Source organism: Anomalospiza imberbis, chromosome 4 (assembly GCF_031753505.1).
Source record: "Anomalospiza imberbis isolate Cuckoo-Finch-1a 21T00152 chromosome 4, ASM3175350v1, whole genome shotgun sequence".
NCBI lineage: Eukaryota > Metazoa > Chordata > Aves > Passeriformes > Viduidae > Anomalospiza > Anomalospiza imberbis.
Genome location: NC_089684.1, coordinates 60,755,774 through 60,771,899, shown reverse-complemented (window position 1 = coordinate 60,771,899; position 16,126 = coordinate 60,755,774). Strand labels below are relative to the sequence as shown.

The following is a 16,126-nucleotide window of genomic DNA, read 5'->3' as shown; positions in this document are numbered from 1 at the left end:
TACAGCTCAGCCAATAAGCTTGTATTGATATAATGATGGAATTGATACATTTTACTGGTCCAAATTTTTGGCTTTATGGAGGATAGAATTGTTAAAGCTGTCTGGTAAGGGATCCAGGATACCCAGCTTTAGTCAGTTGAGACTGTTCCCCTCCTTACGCTGCTGTAGTTACACTCCAAGGGCAGAGACAGTAGGGTGGGAGGTGCCATAGTCAAAACAGCAGCTACAATACACCTGGGGCAGATGGGTGGCAGAGGCATACAGAGGGTTCCCATGGGATATAAGCAGCCTCCTAGACAGGATGGAAAAGCTGGCACACCAGGAAAATCCAAAATTGTCCCAAATGAATCCTCTTGAGCCCATCTGTCAGGATGTCACCATCACAGACACTTCGCATTAGAGAAATCTGCTACTCAGCTGCTCCTCTCTGTCTTATTAGCTACAGGTTTTTAAGCACAAATTTGAGAACAGGTACATATCCATATGCAGTATGAGCTTCTGTGCTCTCTAAGAATTCCTTGGTGACTGAAGGACAGGACAAACTTTGGGAACTGCTCACTCTGACATTCTATTCTATAGGAATAAACTTGCACACAGTCACAAAATCATTATAATTAAAAATATAGCAATAACATGGTTTCTACAGTTGTTCTATTTTTTTTTCTAAAAAAATAGCCAATGGATAAATTGTATACCTTTGTCAAACAGCCATCATTTTGACTGAAAGCAGTTTGGTCCTTATGCAAAACTAGAAAAAACTACCCAGCCTGCACAGCAAATTATGAAAGTAAAATGTATGAGAACAGTATGCTGTCTGTAGTGACAACATAGAAACACATTCAGGAAAGTGGCTTTCATATTTCCTTCCTGCATGTTCATTCTACATATCTCTATCCCACAGCAGCTTCAATCTACCAGTAATATTTTCTTCTGTGGTGTCTCCTTGACCCACACAGAAGGTTTTCACTGTTGCAAGCAGAAGTTTTTAAAATCTGAGCTTAGAAATGAAGCTAAGAGGTTTAGCTGAGAGCTACAAAAGTCATACTCTCTGGTTTGGGCATAGATGACATTGTACAATTCATACTGACCACTGAGTAATACTTGTACTGACTTGCTTCATTGCATTTCATGGTTTGAGTTATATTCTGAGTCTAAATAGCTACAAAGAGTGGGACTATGCTACTGTAGTAAGTTTGTTTCTAAGCGTTTTAAAAATTAGGATTTGTTGGATTGTTTACCGTTTACCTGTGCATTTAATGTATTGAACATAAGTTGCAAACCTCAATACAGTATTTCTACATGCTACTGAAATGCAGACAATTTCCTCATGCTTTCCTCTCACTATATATTCACACTTCTTATGTCTGCCAGATGGTGTGGAGCAAATTATTCTAGAGCTCAGACCATGTGAATTTTAAGCAGATGAATATAGCAGTCTGCACAGCACTTTGCCTTCTTTTATCACTGACTAGTGCTGGCCTGTTTGATCATACCCTAGAACAAACAAATCTCATTAATCAGTGTTTTTCTTGTTTTTTTTTTTTTTTCCTTGGCTGCTTTTTCCTTTCTGTTCACTTATGGAGAATTTCTTTGGAAAGCTTTGTTTTTAGAAGGACATAAATTTTTCAGTCTGCTCCGTGCTTTTATTTAAAAATAAATTTAGCTCTAAGGAACAGTGCTGGCATGATAAAACTGATCAAGAATGCATTTCCTGTAAAAGTGAAACTTGGCCTGGACATCTCTGATGTAAGTTACACGCTAGTACTCCTCAGCAATTTATAACTCTAGAGTTGAAAGGGTAATGTGATTTAAAAATCTATGTACTTTACATTACTAGAACTCTTACTGAAACTGCCATTGAAGATTCTGAATTATGCAATTCAAATATAGTTACTTCACCACAAATGTCAGCCACACCAGCCAAGCAATAATTCGATGATGTTGCTTAATTTACTTTGCCATGACTGAACTGATCTTGAAGCACTCCTGACTTTTTGTTTTATTTTTAGTTCACAGAGCCATAAAAATATTGGTCAGAAGGGACCTTTGGAGATCATCTGGTCTAACCTCCTGTGTGTCTTGGGACTCTTGCCAGTGCTAGATTAGGTTAGCTGTGGCTTTATCCATGTAAGTCTTGAAAAGCCCTGAGGATAGAGATTTCTCTGTCACCCTGGGGAAATACTGGTATGAACCTGCTCCAGTGCTGCAGTGTCCTCCTAGCCAAGTCCAAACCTCCCCAGCTGAGATCCTTGTTACACTATCTGTTAATATAGAGGAGAGTTTTGCTTCATCATCTTTGTGACTCCCCTTCAAGTGTTGTAGGCTGCTAATAGATTACTGCTTAGCTCTTCCTTGGCAGAGTGAACAAGCCCACCTCCCTCATTCCTGATGGCTGAGCACTCCTTCTCGATGCCACAACTCTCTTGGTGACCCTCAGATGGATCCTCTCTACTTTGTCCACTTCCCCTTCAAAGTTGGACACAGACTGCAGATATGCCCTGGCCAGTGTACCTCACTGACAGTGTCTGAATGAATCACACTTTTCACAGCTGGCTTAGGAAAACTGGTACTATTTAATACTGTTCCTAATGAGTTCCTGCAGTAGTTTTCCTATATTAGGACTTTGAAACATAAAAACCTTTAGTTCTTATAGAACTACTGTGGAATGCAAAACTTTTAGTACTTTGTTGGTTTTGCTTCTTGACTGTACTTGGGCTGCTTACACTTTCAGGAAGATCATTCCTGTAGACAGTTTATCTGGTAGCATGAATATATTGTCCCCAGTTCTCCTCCAAGCGAAGAAAATAAGGTAACAAAGTCAATTTGCAGGCCAAGGCACTACCAGTTGAGCATATTTCAAATAAATATCGAGCAAATATAAAGTCTGCTTTTTGTTTTCCTTAATAACTTCTTTGATGGGGATGGGAAAGAGCTGAATGTTTGGGTAGGTTTATTTTGTTTTGTTTTGTTTTGTTTTTGTGGGAAGGGCAGTTTATAATGTTGGCTGCAAGACCTAAATTTAATTATGTGGCAATTTTTTAAAACATATTTCTCTCACTTAAGACCCATCCAGAAATGCATGCTGGGAGGGAGACTTAATCTCAAAGGTACAAAACCAGTGTAATAAGTGATAAAGGAACCTCTACTTATCTCCTCTTCATAATTAGAAGTTCCAGCACAGACCTGGTTTATGGAGCTGCTGACAACAGCAGCAGATCTATTTGAATTGAGATGAAAGCTGATGGAAGAAATAAAAAATACAGTGCAGCAGCTCAGTGTGACACACCACACTGAGAAATGGGCAGGAAGGAAGAAGCACCAAGAGCAGCATTACTGCAGACTGGGAGCTATTGCATCACAGGCATCTCAAAAGAAAATATGATGAAACTCAGAAAGCTGCATTCACTGGACAACAGCAAGGTCAGAGCTTAGGCTAACACTTTCTGATCTTGCCTCAGTTTAGGGTAATTAGATTTAGGTGGCTTTTAAGACTAGGAATCTTTTTTTTCCTGTTTCTTCTTTCTTTTATATTCTCACTTGCCTCAATGACAAAGTCAGAGTTGCATTCCACATAGCATCTGGGCTCATCTCCTGGGAGATCTGTGGTACTGTACCTAGAACAAGTGGCCTCTTTGCTCTTTCCCTGACCAAAGTTTCATCTGCAACCTTCTTCCTAAATTTGTTCAATATTCTTCTTTTCCCTCCATTGAAATATTAACTCTGCTCCTCCCTCCTTTGTCATTTAGAGTTGGTAGCTTGCAAATTACCTGTAATTGAAAGTAAATGTTGGTTTGTGGGTGTACCTGCACAGTCTGTGCAAGCCTATGCATGCAGCAGAGAGGAGGACTCCTGAAGACAGGCAGAGCCACCAGCTATATGCATATTAGAACACTGGGATAACAGAGGAGCAATGGAAAGGAAATGGGTCTGAGGTTTGTAATTTCATACCAGCGTGCTGGTGAAGACACACAAGCTTCCACATTAAATGCTTGATGGGGGGCTTTAAGCCAAAAAAAAGTGATAGCTTTCCTTTTCCTTAAGTGTTTTATCTTTCAGTATTACTTCCTGTGACTCTTTGTCTTCACTTTAAATCTTTATTCCTTTAGAAAGTCTGAGAAGAGGCTGAGAAGGCTGCATTTTTCTTCTTCTTTCTCCTGTTTCTGCTTCTCTTTCTCTTGTCCCTGTCAGCTCTTATGTTCTTCTCTCTCTCTTTGTCACTAATGTTTTTTCCCTTGGCGTTCTCATCTTTTATACACACTGCTCTTTTGCCTTCCCTGTGGGGGAACACAATGTTGGAACTGAGATGGACCTAGAGAAGTAGTGTTTCTCCAGGGAGCATCCAGATGATAGTCATGAGCAGAACTGGATGATTTTGTGACTGCAAGTGTGCATAGGACAAGCTACAACTTCCTGCTGAAATAAATTAGGATTTCGCATACTTACCCTATGAAATAGCACAATTTTTGGATCAAGTCAGCAGAAGTTTTTGAAAGCAGTGACACCAATCTCAGTCTTAACTATTGTGGAATTAGCACAGGAATTCGATTTAAGATATGACAAAGCAGATTATGGACATGTCTCTTAGCTATTTCTTAGTATTAACTACTGAGAATGTTTTAATTCAAGAGTATTCATCACCATGGCATTAAACCAGGGTGACATTTACTCTCAATCACAATAGAGACAGTAGATGCTGTGGTTACAAATAAAGCTACAGCAGACCACCTGCAGAATCCATACTGGTTGTTGTGCAGTGCTATTCATAAATCACAAATAAGCAAACTTCTCCTAGATCCATCCTGGGGATTAGAAGACATTATTGCCATCAGCTTCTGAGCAATGTCCCTCTGCTGGACTGTTAATACTTTCCTGCTACCGTAATCTTCCAAGAAAGTAATTTGTGTAAGTATTCCCTGAGTCATTTCTGTCCAGATTAGAAAGGTTAACTTAAACCAATGCAAAAAGCAGGTCTTTGTTAATGCAGTTTATTTGACAAAAGTAGATCAAAAAGCTTATAAAAACTACACCTATGGGAGAACTTTAGAGATAAAGGATGTGTAGGAGGGATATTAGAGCTTTCTTCTGTATGAATATCTATCAATGGACAGTCTTGTTCTTGTTCTGTTTATTTTAGGGGATTTTTTTGAGTGTCCAAATAGATACATGTTAAAAAGATGAGTACATATAGTTTCATTTGTTTTAAAATTCTCTACAAGGTCCACAGTGTTTTAGCTATGTCTTGAAGGATTTGAAATGGTTTTTTTTCTACTTTGCTGCACAAGGTGCTAAGCAGCACTGCCTTCTTTTAAAGGAAATTAAATTCTCTAGGATTCTCCAGCATAGCATTTGCTTCCATTTATTAATTAGTTTCCACTGGAATCTATGAAAAATTAAGCTAATGTCAAATATATGAATATTTCTGCAAAAAATGCTGAATGAGTGGAGCTAATCTGATTCATGTAAATGTATCCAAATCAATCAAGATGTCACTTCAATGTAGGATCAGTCATCTGGTACATAAAAATGCATATTAAAAAATTGCTTTTACAAAAAAAAACCCAATTCTTCGGTCCTGATTCTCCAAAGACATATTCAAGTGAACTTTATTCACTATGAACAGTGTCAGACTGCTATGTCATGGACTTCTTGTGTCCTGTCTCTGGTTGCTTGTCTGTGTCCCTGTGCTACTCCAACTATTGTCCTTGTTGGGAAACCAAACAGGCCAAGAAACTCTGTGTTGTTGTTGTTACATTGTTTTTTAGCCATATCATGTTTCACAGCCTGATGCATTGCATGATTATCCAAACAGCTATGCCATAGTGAGGGAGAGGGTACTACAGAGCAGTCAGCATCAGGAAGGTCAGGCACTGCTTAGGTCATGCTACAGCACAATCTTGCAAAGCCTCATTTACTCAGGGAACTACTTGCTGCATGTTAAATATAACACAAGAATGGTCTCTGTGTTACATATTGCATGTACTGTTTCATAGACAAAAGGTACTTTAAAGAAAATGTTTAAGTTGCAAAAGAAATCACTTCTTTACCCTTAATTCTACCTCTCTTCTGATGACAGTAGGATTACAGTAATAGTGAAGTGTTGCTATCATAGTGGAATTTCACATTCATAGAGTACATGAAAATACTACACATGATGCTATACAAGACTATACACAACAGAGAGGTATTTCACATTCATGGAATGCAAAACTGAGTTTGAGTCAGCATTGCTTTATTTTGGCCATGTAGTCTGAATAACATCCAAGAAGCCCAGATGAGTCCCAGCCATCCTCTTTTCTGGAGCAATCTCCTACAATATGGAAATGTTCACTGATGATCGAGATGGGACCCAAGCAAATGAAGTCTGGAAGCAAGGTGCTGCTTTCAGAACAAATTATTTCTTTGCAGTCCAGGCCCAAAGAGTCTGAGCAAGACTTTGGCAACAGCATGTTCCCCACCATCCTCTTTCCCAGGACTTTCCAGTTCTGGACAGGAAGCAGCACTTACATAATAAATCCAACCTGCAAATGTACAGATCAGCTGACCTGTGTGCCTATGGCAGGCCCAGTTACAAGACAAGAAAGAGGCCAAACATATAGCAAAGAGGCCAAACATCTTTGCAAAGGCAGATTATGCAGAAGACAAGGTCACCACTACTCTAATTACAAAAATAAGCCTAAGGGCACATAAGGCAATTCTTGTTTCAACCTAGATATGACTGTTATAATTTTAACAAATTCTGCAGGTATAGCATTGTTTGTTTTTGCAGCTGAGAGACCGAGTTGCTCTGTCTACAAAGATCACTCACCAGGGCATTGTGTTGATTTTTCATGTTTACAAAGAGCAGCTCTAGCAACACCTTCTCCTTTACCTTTGGGAACAGTCTTGCTCATTAGAGACAACATCATTACATTCACAGGGTGATAGTTTATGAATCCCCATGTTCCCCCCAAAATCTCAGTGTCTTCTTTCAGCTTCTTTAGGAGACTTACACTGGTTTTCAGATGATACTAAGGTTGTTACTCCCAGATGGGAGCTGGCGGTAGAAAAATGATGCACACTAATAAAATAACCTCGCTTCTGCAAGGCTGGGGGTTAATGATAAGAAGCTGTAAAGAGGAAGGTTACACAGCTGCAGAAGTTTAAGTGCACTTTTAGTGTTTTCATCCACTGCTGAGGATTTTTCTGCAAGTGGACTTTTAATACAGTTGGAAGAAAAAGACTTCATCATATGGGGAAAGAATAAGTAAGGTCATTTGTTAAAAATTGCACCCAGCTGGATTAAGGTATGACTGTTAATGTTTAGGGTTTGTTATAGACCATTTCCAGGATATGATGGATTTGTAGTGTGCTTAAATTTTTATGGCTATTATTTTGCAATTTAGTCTGGAACTAATTTTGAAAATAAGGATTAGTATTTACCACTTTAGTAAATACTAATACTAATATGTTAGTAGCCCATGAGGTACAGGTTGCTAGATCACCTGTCTCACTGCTCATTAACTTTTTTGTAATCTGAGCTTATTGAAATTGTGAATGCTCTATATATAGATAGCAGGAACTAAGCATATAAATTTCCTAATAATTTAGCACATACTCAGAGCAAACGGGTACCACTGGTAGTTCCAGCATGGCTAATCTTAGGCATGAATATGAATGTTTTAGATATTGTATTAAAGACAAAACTTTTGAAAAAATAGTCTTAAGGAGCTAATGCAATAGTGAATAAGAAAGAGATCATTGTACTCAACACAAATGGAATGAAAAATGTATACTAATGTAGACATTTTCCCTTCTGCTGATGTGAAAAATTTGTAAAGGAAATTCAAGAAAGAATCAGACCTTTGCAAAAGAAGTGCCAACTGAAAAACTGGCATTGGTTTTTCTTTTAATATTCTAGCACAAGATTAAACAACATGCTTGAAATTGCGATCTTCTGTGGCTTTAAACAGTTCTCTGTGAAATAGCTACTACTTCCTAAAAAGACGTTATATTTAGGTATCTTCTCACACGATTTCAGACTTGGCATAGAAAGCAGTTGTATTTTAAGGAATTTAAAAGATAAACTGCCTTCACATGCAACTTAATAGCCTTTAGTTTCAGATGTTTCCGAATGCAGAAAGCATTAAACAATGCCACTTTAACCATGAAGACCTGGAAGTTATGAGAACAATGTGTGAATTCTGTGTAACTCATATAAATTAGACATATAATTTAATTTACTTGGGGGTGATGATTTGGTTTTACACTATTTCTTTGATTTCTATTCAAAGCACATAATGAATACCTGCTCTTGCAGGGTTTCTCTGAGGGGATGAAAGGTGATCATAAGGCCTTAACAGGTGATTGAGGGGCTCAGAATAACAGCTGGTTGTCTACAATATGTTTCCTTCTAGAGAATGGGGGTTGTTTTAAAAAGTGATTTTTTACTCTGGTTAATGTTCTAGTAGATACAAAAGCTGCAATCTCTCTCTTCCTCTCTCTCTTTTTCTTCTTCTTTATGAAACTATACTGAAGTTAGTCAGACCTTTCTGACCTGCAGATGCAATCACAGTGGTATGTTCTATATGGGATAACATTTAATAACCAGTCACAAAATTCAAAAATGTGTCTGTATGGCTGATAAAATTTGCTATTATGGCAGTAGTGTTGTTGCCATGCTGTCTTCCTACAGCGTGCTTCCCAGAGCAATTCAAAGTCCTGATTTATATATACTTGAAGTGTTGCAAAGTTTAGCTTCTGTAATTACAGAGAAGCTGACTCTTTTCTTCACTGCAGAAATTGAGATCAGTTCATGTATTCATCTTCATATTTGTAATTTGAATGATGTGGAAGTCTGACTTTTTAAACATGCACTGATTGTGGGTTCTTGTCTCAAGGATTCTTTCCCTGATGATATGATAGAACATGAGGATAATATCCATTTATTCACATGGGCTTGATGGGGGAGGATAGAATGAGAGTTTGTCACATTTGCATTTAAGACTTCTGGATAATTTTCTAAGGGTATTACCCATTTTTATATGCATACATAAAAATTTTAAATAGCAATTGCAATTATAATAAGAATTTAATTTTAATATTTTAATTCATTTGCAGGAAATTTTTCATATAATGTTTTTTATATCGATTAAAAAATAGGAGTTACATGCGTTTTTAGAAAGGAAATTATTAAAAAAAAAAAAGTGGCAGCACAAGTGTGTCCATGGCATTGGGAGCATACAAAGGCTGTAGCTTAGGGTCCTCTGCTAGCCATATCATAAAAGAAATACATACTACACAGGTTTTAGGGCTCTAACACACAACTTTTAGAAGATCTAACCTTTCTTAGCTGTCTGTCTTAACACTCTGCTCAGTATTATGGCTTCCATTGCAACAGAGGTTTGTGGTTTCACTTCACCATCCCCTGTTATAGCTTAAGCCAGTGAAGAAGGTGAGTTTTGACTAACAAGCTAGACTGGATAGATCTCATGTGCTTTACAGACTCGGTAATCTCTAGAAAGGGGTGAAGCAATTAGCCTCAGGCAATAATAGCCTAAACTGTAACACTATAACAGTAGACTTCTTTGTCAGAAACCTCACACCACCCAGGTGAGGGTTCCAGGGTCTCTGAATTACAGCTGGTTTGAGAGCCATGCTTTTTCTTTAAGAGAGAAGGCAATGCACAATCAGGAAAAAAAGCCATTGTTTCAGTTTTAAGTGTTAATGCTCCTTTCAACCCCAATAGCATAAAAAATATGCCCATGCCAAATGTAAAGAAATATTCACTGAAAGTTGGCTAAGTGGATTTTGATACCAGTGATTTTAAAACTAGGGTAAGATGTAGCATTACAGTCTCTGGGTGGGCAAGGATAGGTTGGATGCAAATCTACACAGAGACCCTCAGGCAATGTCATTCAGCCCTAAATGCAGATGTGTCATTGGCCAGAGAGCGGGATGGTGCTAAGACCTCAACGAATCACACGTGTAAACGAGGGAAATTGGAGCTCCTATAAAGGAGCTGTGGGAATAAACTCGAGGCTGTTTGTCACAAGGACCATTTGAGTGTGTGCCGTCTCTGTCTCCAACCCGCACTTCCCATCGTGCTGCAGTACGAAACAGAGCGCAGAAGACTGGATAGTCAAATGGAAGCTCATACAAATGTGTTCTGTTTCAGTAACCCAAGATTTTTACTATTATAGATGGATATAAAAGGCCTTGGGGGGGGGGGGAGGGGAAATAAAAACCTCTTTCTTAACAAATATCTTTGAAAAGGCAGAAAATATGCTTAAATGTGCCTTATTTTACATATTCCTTTCATCCTTTAGGCTTTTGACAAAATGCTTATCACTTTGCCATTATGTCAATTTGTGCTTACCAGTCTTTTTTTTCTCTTGTCTCATCTTATATTTAGGCAATGATCCTGCAAACACTTACCTACATGCTTAGTTTTGCTACTCCTTCCTTGTTAATCCCTTTGAAGTTAAAAGGATTATTTGCATTAGCAAAATAAGGCATGTGTGTGCTTTCAGGAGGAAGTTCTTACGCTGTAAACCCTTTGGGTGCTCACTCTAAGTGAAACAAAGTATCCTCCCAAGGCATCCCAGGCCTGCTACCCTCAACACCGACTCCCACATTTGGGGTGGGACCAGATCAGTTCTCATGCAGTCAGATAGCTCAAAGCACGGTTGTGTGGAGGAGGAGTTCAGAAGTTTGTGAAGTTAACAATTGTTAACAGAGTGAACTGCTTTGTGGGATATGCCTAGGGCATAGCACACAAGTAGTTGCTCACCCTAACTAGCACACAATCTTCTTCCCCTCTTTTCTGCATTCGTTGCTGAGCTGTAGCCTCAGATTTCATACCAGCTGAGACATCTGCTTTTTTCTTACCTAAAGCAGAAAATTCCCTGATATTGCCATAGGGTAATCTAGAGCAAGACCGTAAGTAGATTTATGCTGGTGTGCACAGGGAGGAGAAATAAAGATCTGAAACAGAGCTGCAGAGTTCTCCACGCTCCCATTGTTCACCCTTACAGCCTTCTCAGAACCTCCCAGCACTAGCTTCTCATCCCAACTAATGCATGTTATGCTTTCATATTCTTCCCATTCTTCTCACTTTCCAGGGAGACCTAGCCACTATTTTTTTCTCTCTTAAATGTGTCCTATTCAAGTACTCTGTTTCAATGTACACTTGCTTTTGTTTAAGATAGACATAGTTTAAAACTCACTTGGAAAGGTATGTAGGAAATCTTCCCTTAGCTGCATTCAGCCAATGAGCTCTGTGTAGACTACCATAGCATAACAAGTATTAATCTGTAGTGTTTATCCTCTGGAAACCACTGACATAGATATTCCAGTGTTTTTTGTAGTATAACTTTAACAATTACTTCCAGCTTCACAGGAAAAGTTCAAACTCCGGTTTCCAGAAATATTTATTTTGGTTGATAACTCTAAGCAGAAAAATCTTATTTTTATTACACTACCATCTAGAGCTCCAGTAGAGCTGTACTTGTGGAACAGGTCACTGCTGCTAGGTGATGTTTTCTGACTACGTTGGTGTTTGTTAGCTGAGCCGTTTAGGTGAATGCTCCGACAGTCAGGGAGCAGGAGCGCACGCTCATTCAAGCAGCTGAGCAAAGGCTGTAACCTCGAGCAGGGCTGTGAAGAGGGACAGGGAGGGTCATTGGTGAGGCTGCACCTCAAGTACGGTGTGAGGTGCTGGAGTGTGATCAGAGAAGGGCAGAAAGCTTGTGAAAGGTCTAGAAACCATGTCTGACGAGGAACGGCTCAGGGAGCTGGGGCTGTTCTGCCTGGAGAAGAGGAGGCTCAGCGGGAACCTCATGGCTCCCTACAGGAGCTTGGAGCCAGGTGGGATCTGGTCTCTTCTGCTGTGCCTGCAGCGAGAAGGCCAAACGAAATCGACTCAAGCTGAGACGAGGGAGATTCAGATTAGATATTTTAAAAAATCTTTCAGTGTTAGTGTGCTCAGGCACTGGAATAAGCTGCCCAGGAGGGCGGTGGAATTACCATCCCCAGAGGCGTTCAAGAGGTGTTTGGCTCCGGCGCTGGGTGATGTGACCCAGTGGTTACAGTGGCAGTGCTGGGTGGACGGTTGCACTGGGTGATCCCGAAGGTGATTCCACGCCGGGTGACGCCGCGATCCATGGATCCCGTCACGGGGCTCTTCCCGGCCCGCCCTCAGCCCGCTGCCCTCGCGCCGCCGGGGCAGCGCGCGCGGCGGGGCGGGGCCGTCGGGCTCGCGCCCAGGGGAGGCTTCGGCCGACGGGCCCGCGCGCCAGCGCCTCGCGCGGCCCCGGCGCTTCCTTCCGGCCGCCATTTTGTCGGCCGTGCCTCGCCGTGCCGCCGCTCGGGGAGGGAGCGCAGAGCGCCCGCCCGCCGCACCCGGACGGACCGACCGCCAGCCGGACCGACCGACCGCCATCGCCATGTCCAAGCGCCACCGCCTCGATCTGGGCGACGATTACAGCTCCAGCAAGAAACGCACCACTGACGGGTGAGGGGTGGTGCGGGCGGCGCGGCCCGCGGCGGGGTGGGGATCGCGGCGGCTCCCGAGCCATCCGCGCCCCATCCCCGGCTCCGGCCGCCCCTCCGGGGCTGGAGCTCCCTGGGGCGCGGGGCGGCCGTCTTACGAGGCAGGGAGAGGCTGTACCGACGCCGCCTCGGCCGAGCAGGCCCCGAAGTCTCGCGGCTCCCCGGAGCGCTGGGCCTGGCTCGGAATCGGCCGCCCCGCCGGGGGGGCGGATGGCGGCGGGAGCGGGCGGCAGGGCCTCGTGCGGCGGCGCCGGGAGGGGGAAGGGAGGAAGGCGCCGGCCCGGCTGCCCGCTCAGGGGGGCTGGGCTGGGCTGGGCGCCCGTGGCGGGGGTGGCGCGCTGCCGGGCCCGCGCCCCCGCGCCGCGCTTTGTTTGCAGTTCTTCGCCTTCGTATTTATATTCACCTTTCCCACTCCTTCTCCCCGCTTCCTTTGTTTTTGTTTACTTATTCTCTGGCTTGAAAGGTCTGGCTAGCGTGGGCCTAGGGTTAACACGGGGTTTGTGCAGCCCGTGTTATTAGTGCCTGCACTGGTGGGAGCCTTGTTCCTTTGTTAACGTCTTTTCACCCAGTCACCCTCTGTGATGTGCTAGGCTTGAAGTAGGAATCGATGGTGAGGTGGGTTTTGAGTTAGAGGGCAAGGGATTGTTTGGTTTTTTTTCTTATTTTTGCGAAGGTTGAAGTTTTAGGACCGTACTGTCCACGCTTCAGCATATTTTTGTTGAGGTTAATGTAATTGCAGGAACACATAGAATGCACTGGTGCTGTCCTTAAATTCAGCGTTGCTTTAGAGCTTTCTTTACACGTAATCTTTTTCTCTAGTTGGGAAGGAGGGGAAGGAAAGGCAGGCAGCTCTTGAAAGTAAATTTCTGAAGTTTCAAGGAATACAAAGAAATGCAGTGTTTATCTAGTCTGGCTTTCTTTATGGAGCACAGGAGGCTTCCGTCCGTCAGCGTTGTTTTGGACTGTTTATCTAAGAAAAACCCTTCAGTTCTCAAAGGTTAAATAACTCTTAAGTCGAATGTAGCAGTTAATATTCACTGACAAACAGTCTTGGCAAAACTTGCCTTTTTTAAGGTAAGCTTGTACAGCTTCAGTTTTTAGCCCCTAGAGTTTGATTCATTTTTCTCAGCTAAACAAAATAAGCTTTTATTAGTCAACTCTTACTTTCTGTCTGTAGGATCATCATAATCACGTTTTTAAAAATATATTGAGCTATTTGTGTTAGTTAATGCATTTTTGTAAGATTTCCCAGAGGTTGAAATAGTTCCTCTGAGTGTACAGAAATGCACATATACAGTTTTTCTGTACATAGAAGCTTTTGTAAAATTATCAAGTGGTTATGTCAGAACGGGGCGTTATTTAAATGTGGTAAAACTGTTACAGCTGGCTGTAGCGATAATCACAGGTCAGTATTTCCGTGTTTGTATGTTGCTGGGTTTTGTAGTTTTGGTGTGGCTTTATTTGTCATTGTTTTTACTTATCATGTTATTCTGCACTCTTAGTCCTACCATTTTGTATGTACTGCAATGAGTTCCCACCAGTGTTAAACTAGAAGACATTGACCTTTATGGCACCTAAGAGCTGTACAAATGTTGGTCTTGTGCCCCTTCTTTGTCCCCTCCTCTGCTGGTAAAAGCATGAAATGGTATAGGACTGAGAAAAACTCACTAGAAGCATAATTACTGAGCATGATTATTTCTTAGATTACCTGCAGTCTTAATTCACGTAGCTCGAGTCATACTAATGTTACATGGTTGGTTTATTTTAGATTAGTTTGGTTTTGCAGCTTATGCAAGGCCATGAGGAGGATGTGTGGAGCCTTGTTAAAAGCGTGTGTGTACCTGTCTTCCTCTGTGCCCAGAGTGCCTTTCTGCAGTGTAGGTGGTTATGGAGCTGGATTAAGCTGATGAGTGCCTTGCATGGTTACCACTTCACATTCAGAACAGTAGTGTGTCTTGCATCCAAACTGGACTACCTGACAAAATATGAATATTATTTCAAGTGAACCCTTGTTTTTTATTTCCTCTTTAATGGAGGCCTACGTTAGTATGGGTGGCTGTAGACAGCAGCAGTGCTACATGGGCTCTACTTGGCCAACGTGTTTGTAATTGTTGGTGTAACCTTAAACATCTGCATGACATCTGTTTTCTTCCAGACTTGAAGTATTGTCTGTGAAGTAAAAATCATTTTGGAAAAATAGAAATTGTATGGAAGATTTTTGGTTGCAATGTTTCTGCGAATTACATACATACCTATTTTAAAATATGTTAATTTATTTTTTAATATATTTGAGTTGTGTAACATCAAAGTGATCTAGTGGGATGTATCATTCAGACTAATTGTATTTGGTTGATTTCTGTATAGAACAGAAATTCCTTTAGCTGTATTGCCTTTTTTGCATCAAATATTGCTGTGTGTAGTAATGGGGAGGAGTACTAATGATCTCTTAGACCGGTTTAAACTTTCACTGTGCTGATCAGGACCTTGAGTCCTTTGTTTCCCTTTTTATTTTTATATGATTTCTAATCAAATAAAACATGCTTATTTAGTGATTGCTATAGTGCTTCTTTTGTGTTCATATACGTTATATGTGTGTGAATGTAAGGAAGTGAAAGCAAATAGCAGACCAGACTTTTTCACTTAAAAGCAGAGCAAAAAATCCCAGCCCCCTTCTGATCATGAAGGCTGTTATGGGTTTCAGGCGCAAGACAAATGCGATTAAATTATTACTTTAGTGTAAATTTTTGTGTTTGAGTTCTGTTTGTGCAATATTGAAAAAGCAGCTAAAATGTGATAGTTTATAAGTAAAGAACTGTCAAGCCACATTGTTAGAAAGTTAAGGAAATTAATATGGCAGCATAACTGTCATTCCTCTTTTTCCTTGTTGACCAAAGGAGTGTGTGTCTGCTAAGCTTCAGTAATATTGGGAAATAGGTAAAAATAGTTTCAGGGAAAGGAAGTGCTGCTATATACTTTATAAGTGTTAGAGAGTAAGTTTGAAGGCATGTTGTATGTTGTGCTGTTTCTGTGGTAGGATTGGTTGCCCCTGCTTTTCTTCTGCTTTTTGAAAAAAGAAATAGACTCAACTTCTTTTATTAACACATAAGTAGTTTTTACTTCTGAAATTTACACAGAGCTTGGTAGGTTTCCTTTCTGTTTGTACAATATAAAAGCTGTAAGAGTTCAGTGAAGAAACTGAGAAATGGGGGATTAATGACACTTTCCATGATGGATTGTATTTGTAGTCCATTTAATTCACTTTTTGTACATGAGGTTGTATTTTTGTCTGTTTTAAGCCCACACAAGTAGCTACCAACACAGAAAATAAGTGCTACAAGGGAGCGTTTAGGAGGCCAGATCAGACATAGTGATCCAAGTTAAAATTAATGCAGGTGGGAAGGGTGGTGAAATGCTTGTGCTGACACCTGGGAAGGGTAGGCAGCAGTGGGGATCTATTCATTTTAGCACTAGAGCTGCTTCATGGGGGCTGAAGTGTACAGGAAAGTACACTGGATGGTGTGTAGTGCAGAAGCTGCTGACATGATACTGTTGAAGTAAATGGTTGTGGAATAGATTTTGTTGGTGTGGTTTATTTACA

General features: G+C 41.1%; 1 protein-coding gene across 1 annotated transcript in view; it reads left to right on the top strand.

The window, feature by feature from the left end:
• The first annotated feature begins 12,302 nt into the window (after window positions 1-12,302).
• DHX15 (DEAH-box helicase 15) overlaps window positions 12,303-16,126 on the top strand; it is a 45,661-nt gene continuing 41,837 nt past the window's right edge. The window contains exon 1 of the mRNA XM_068188800.1: window positions 12,303-12,490. Within this exon, the coding sequence (XP_068044901.1) occupies window positions 12,423-12,490 (68 nt within the window). The 5' untranslated portion in view covers window positions 12,303-12,422. The remainder of the gene's footprint in view (window positions 12,491-16,126) is intronic.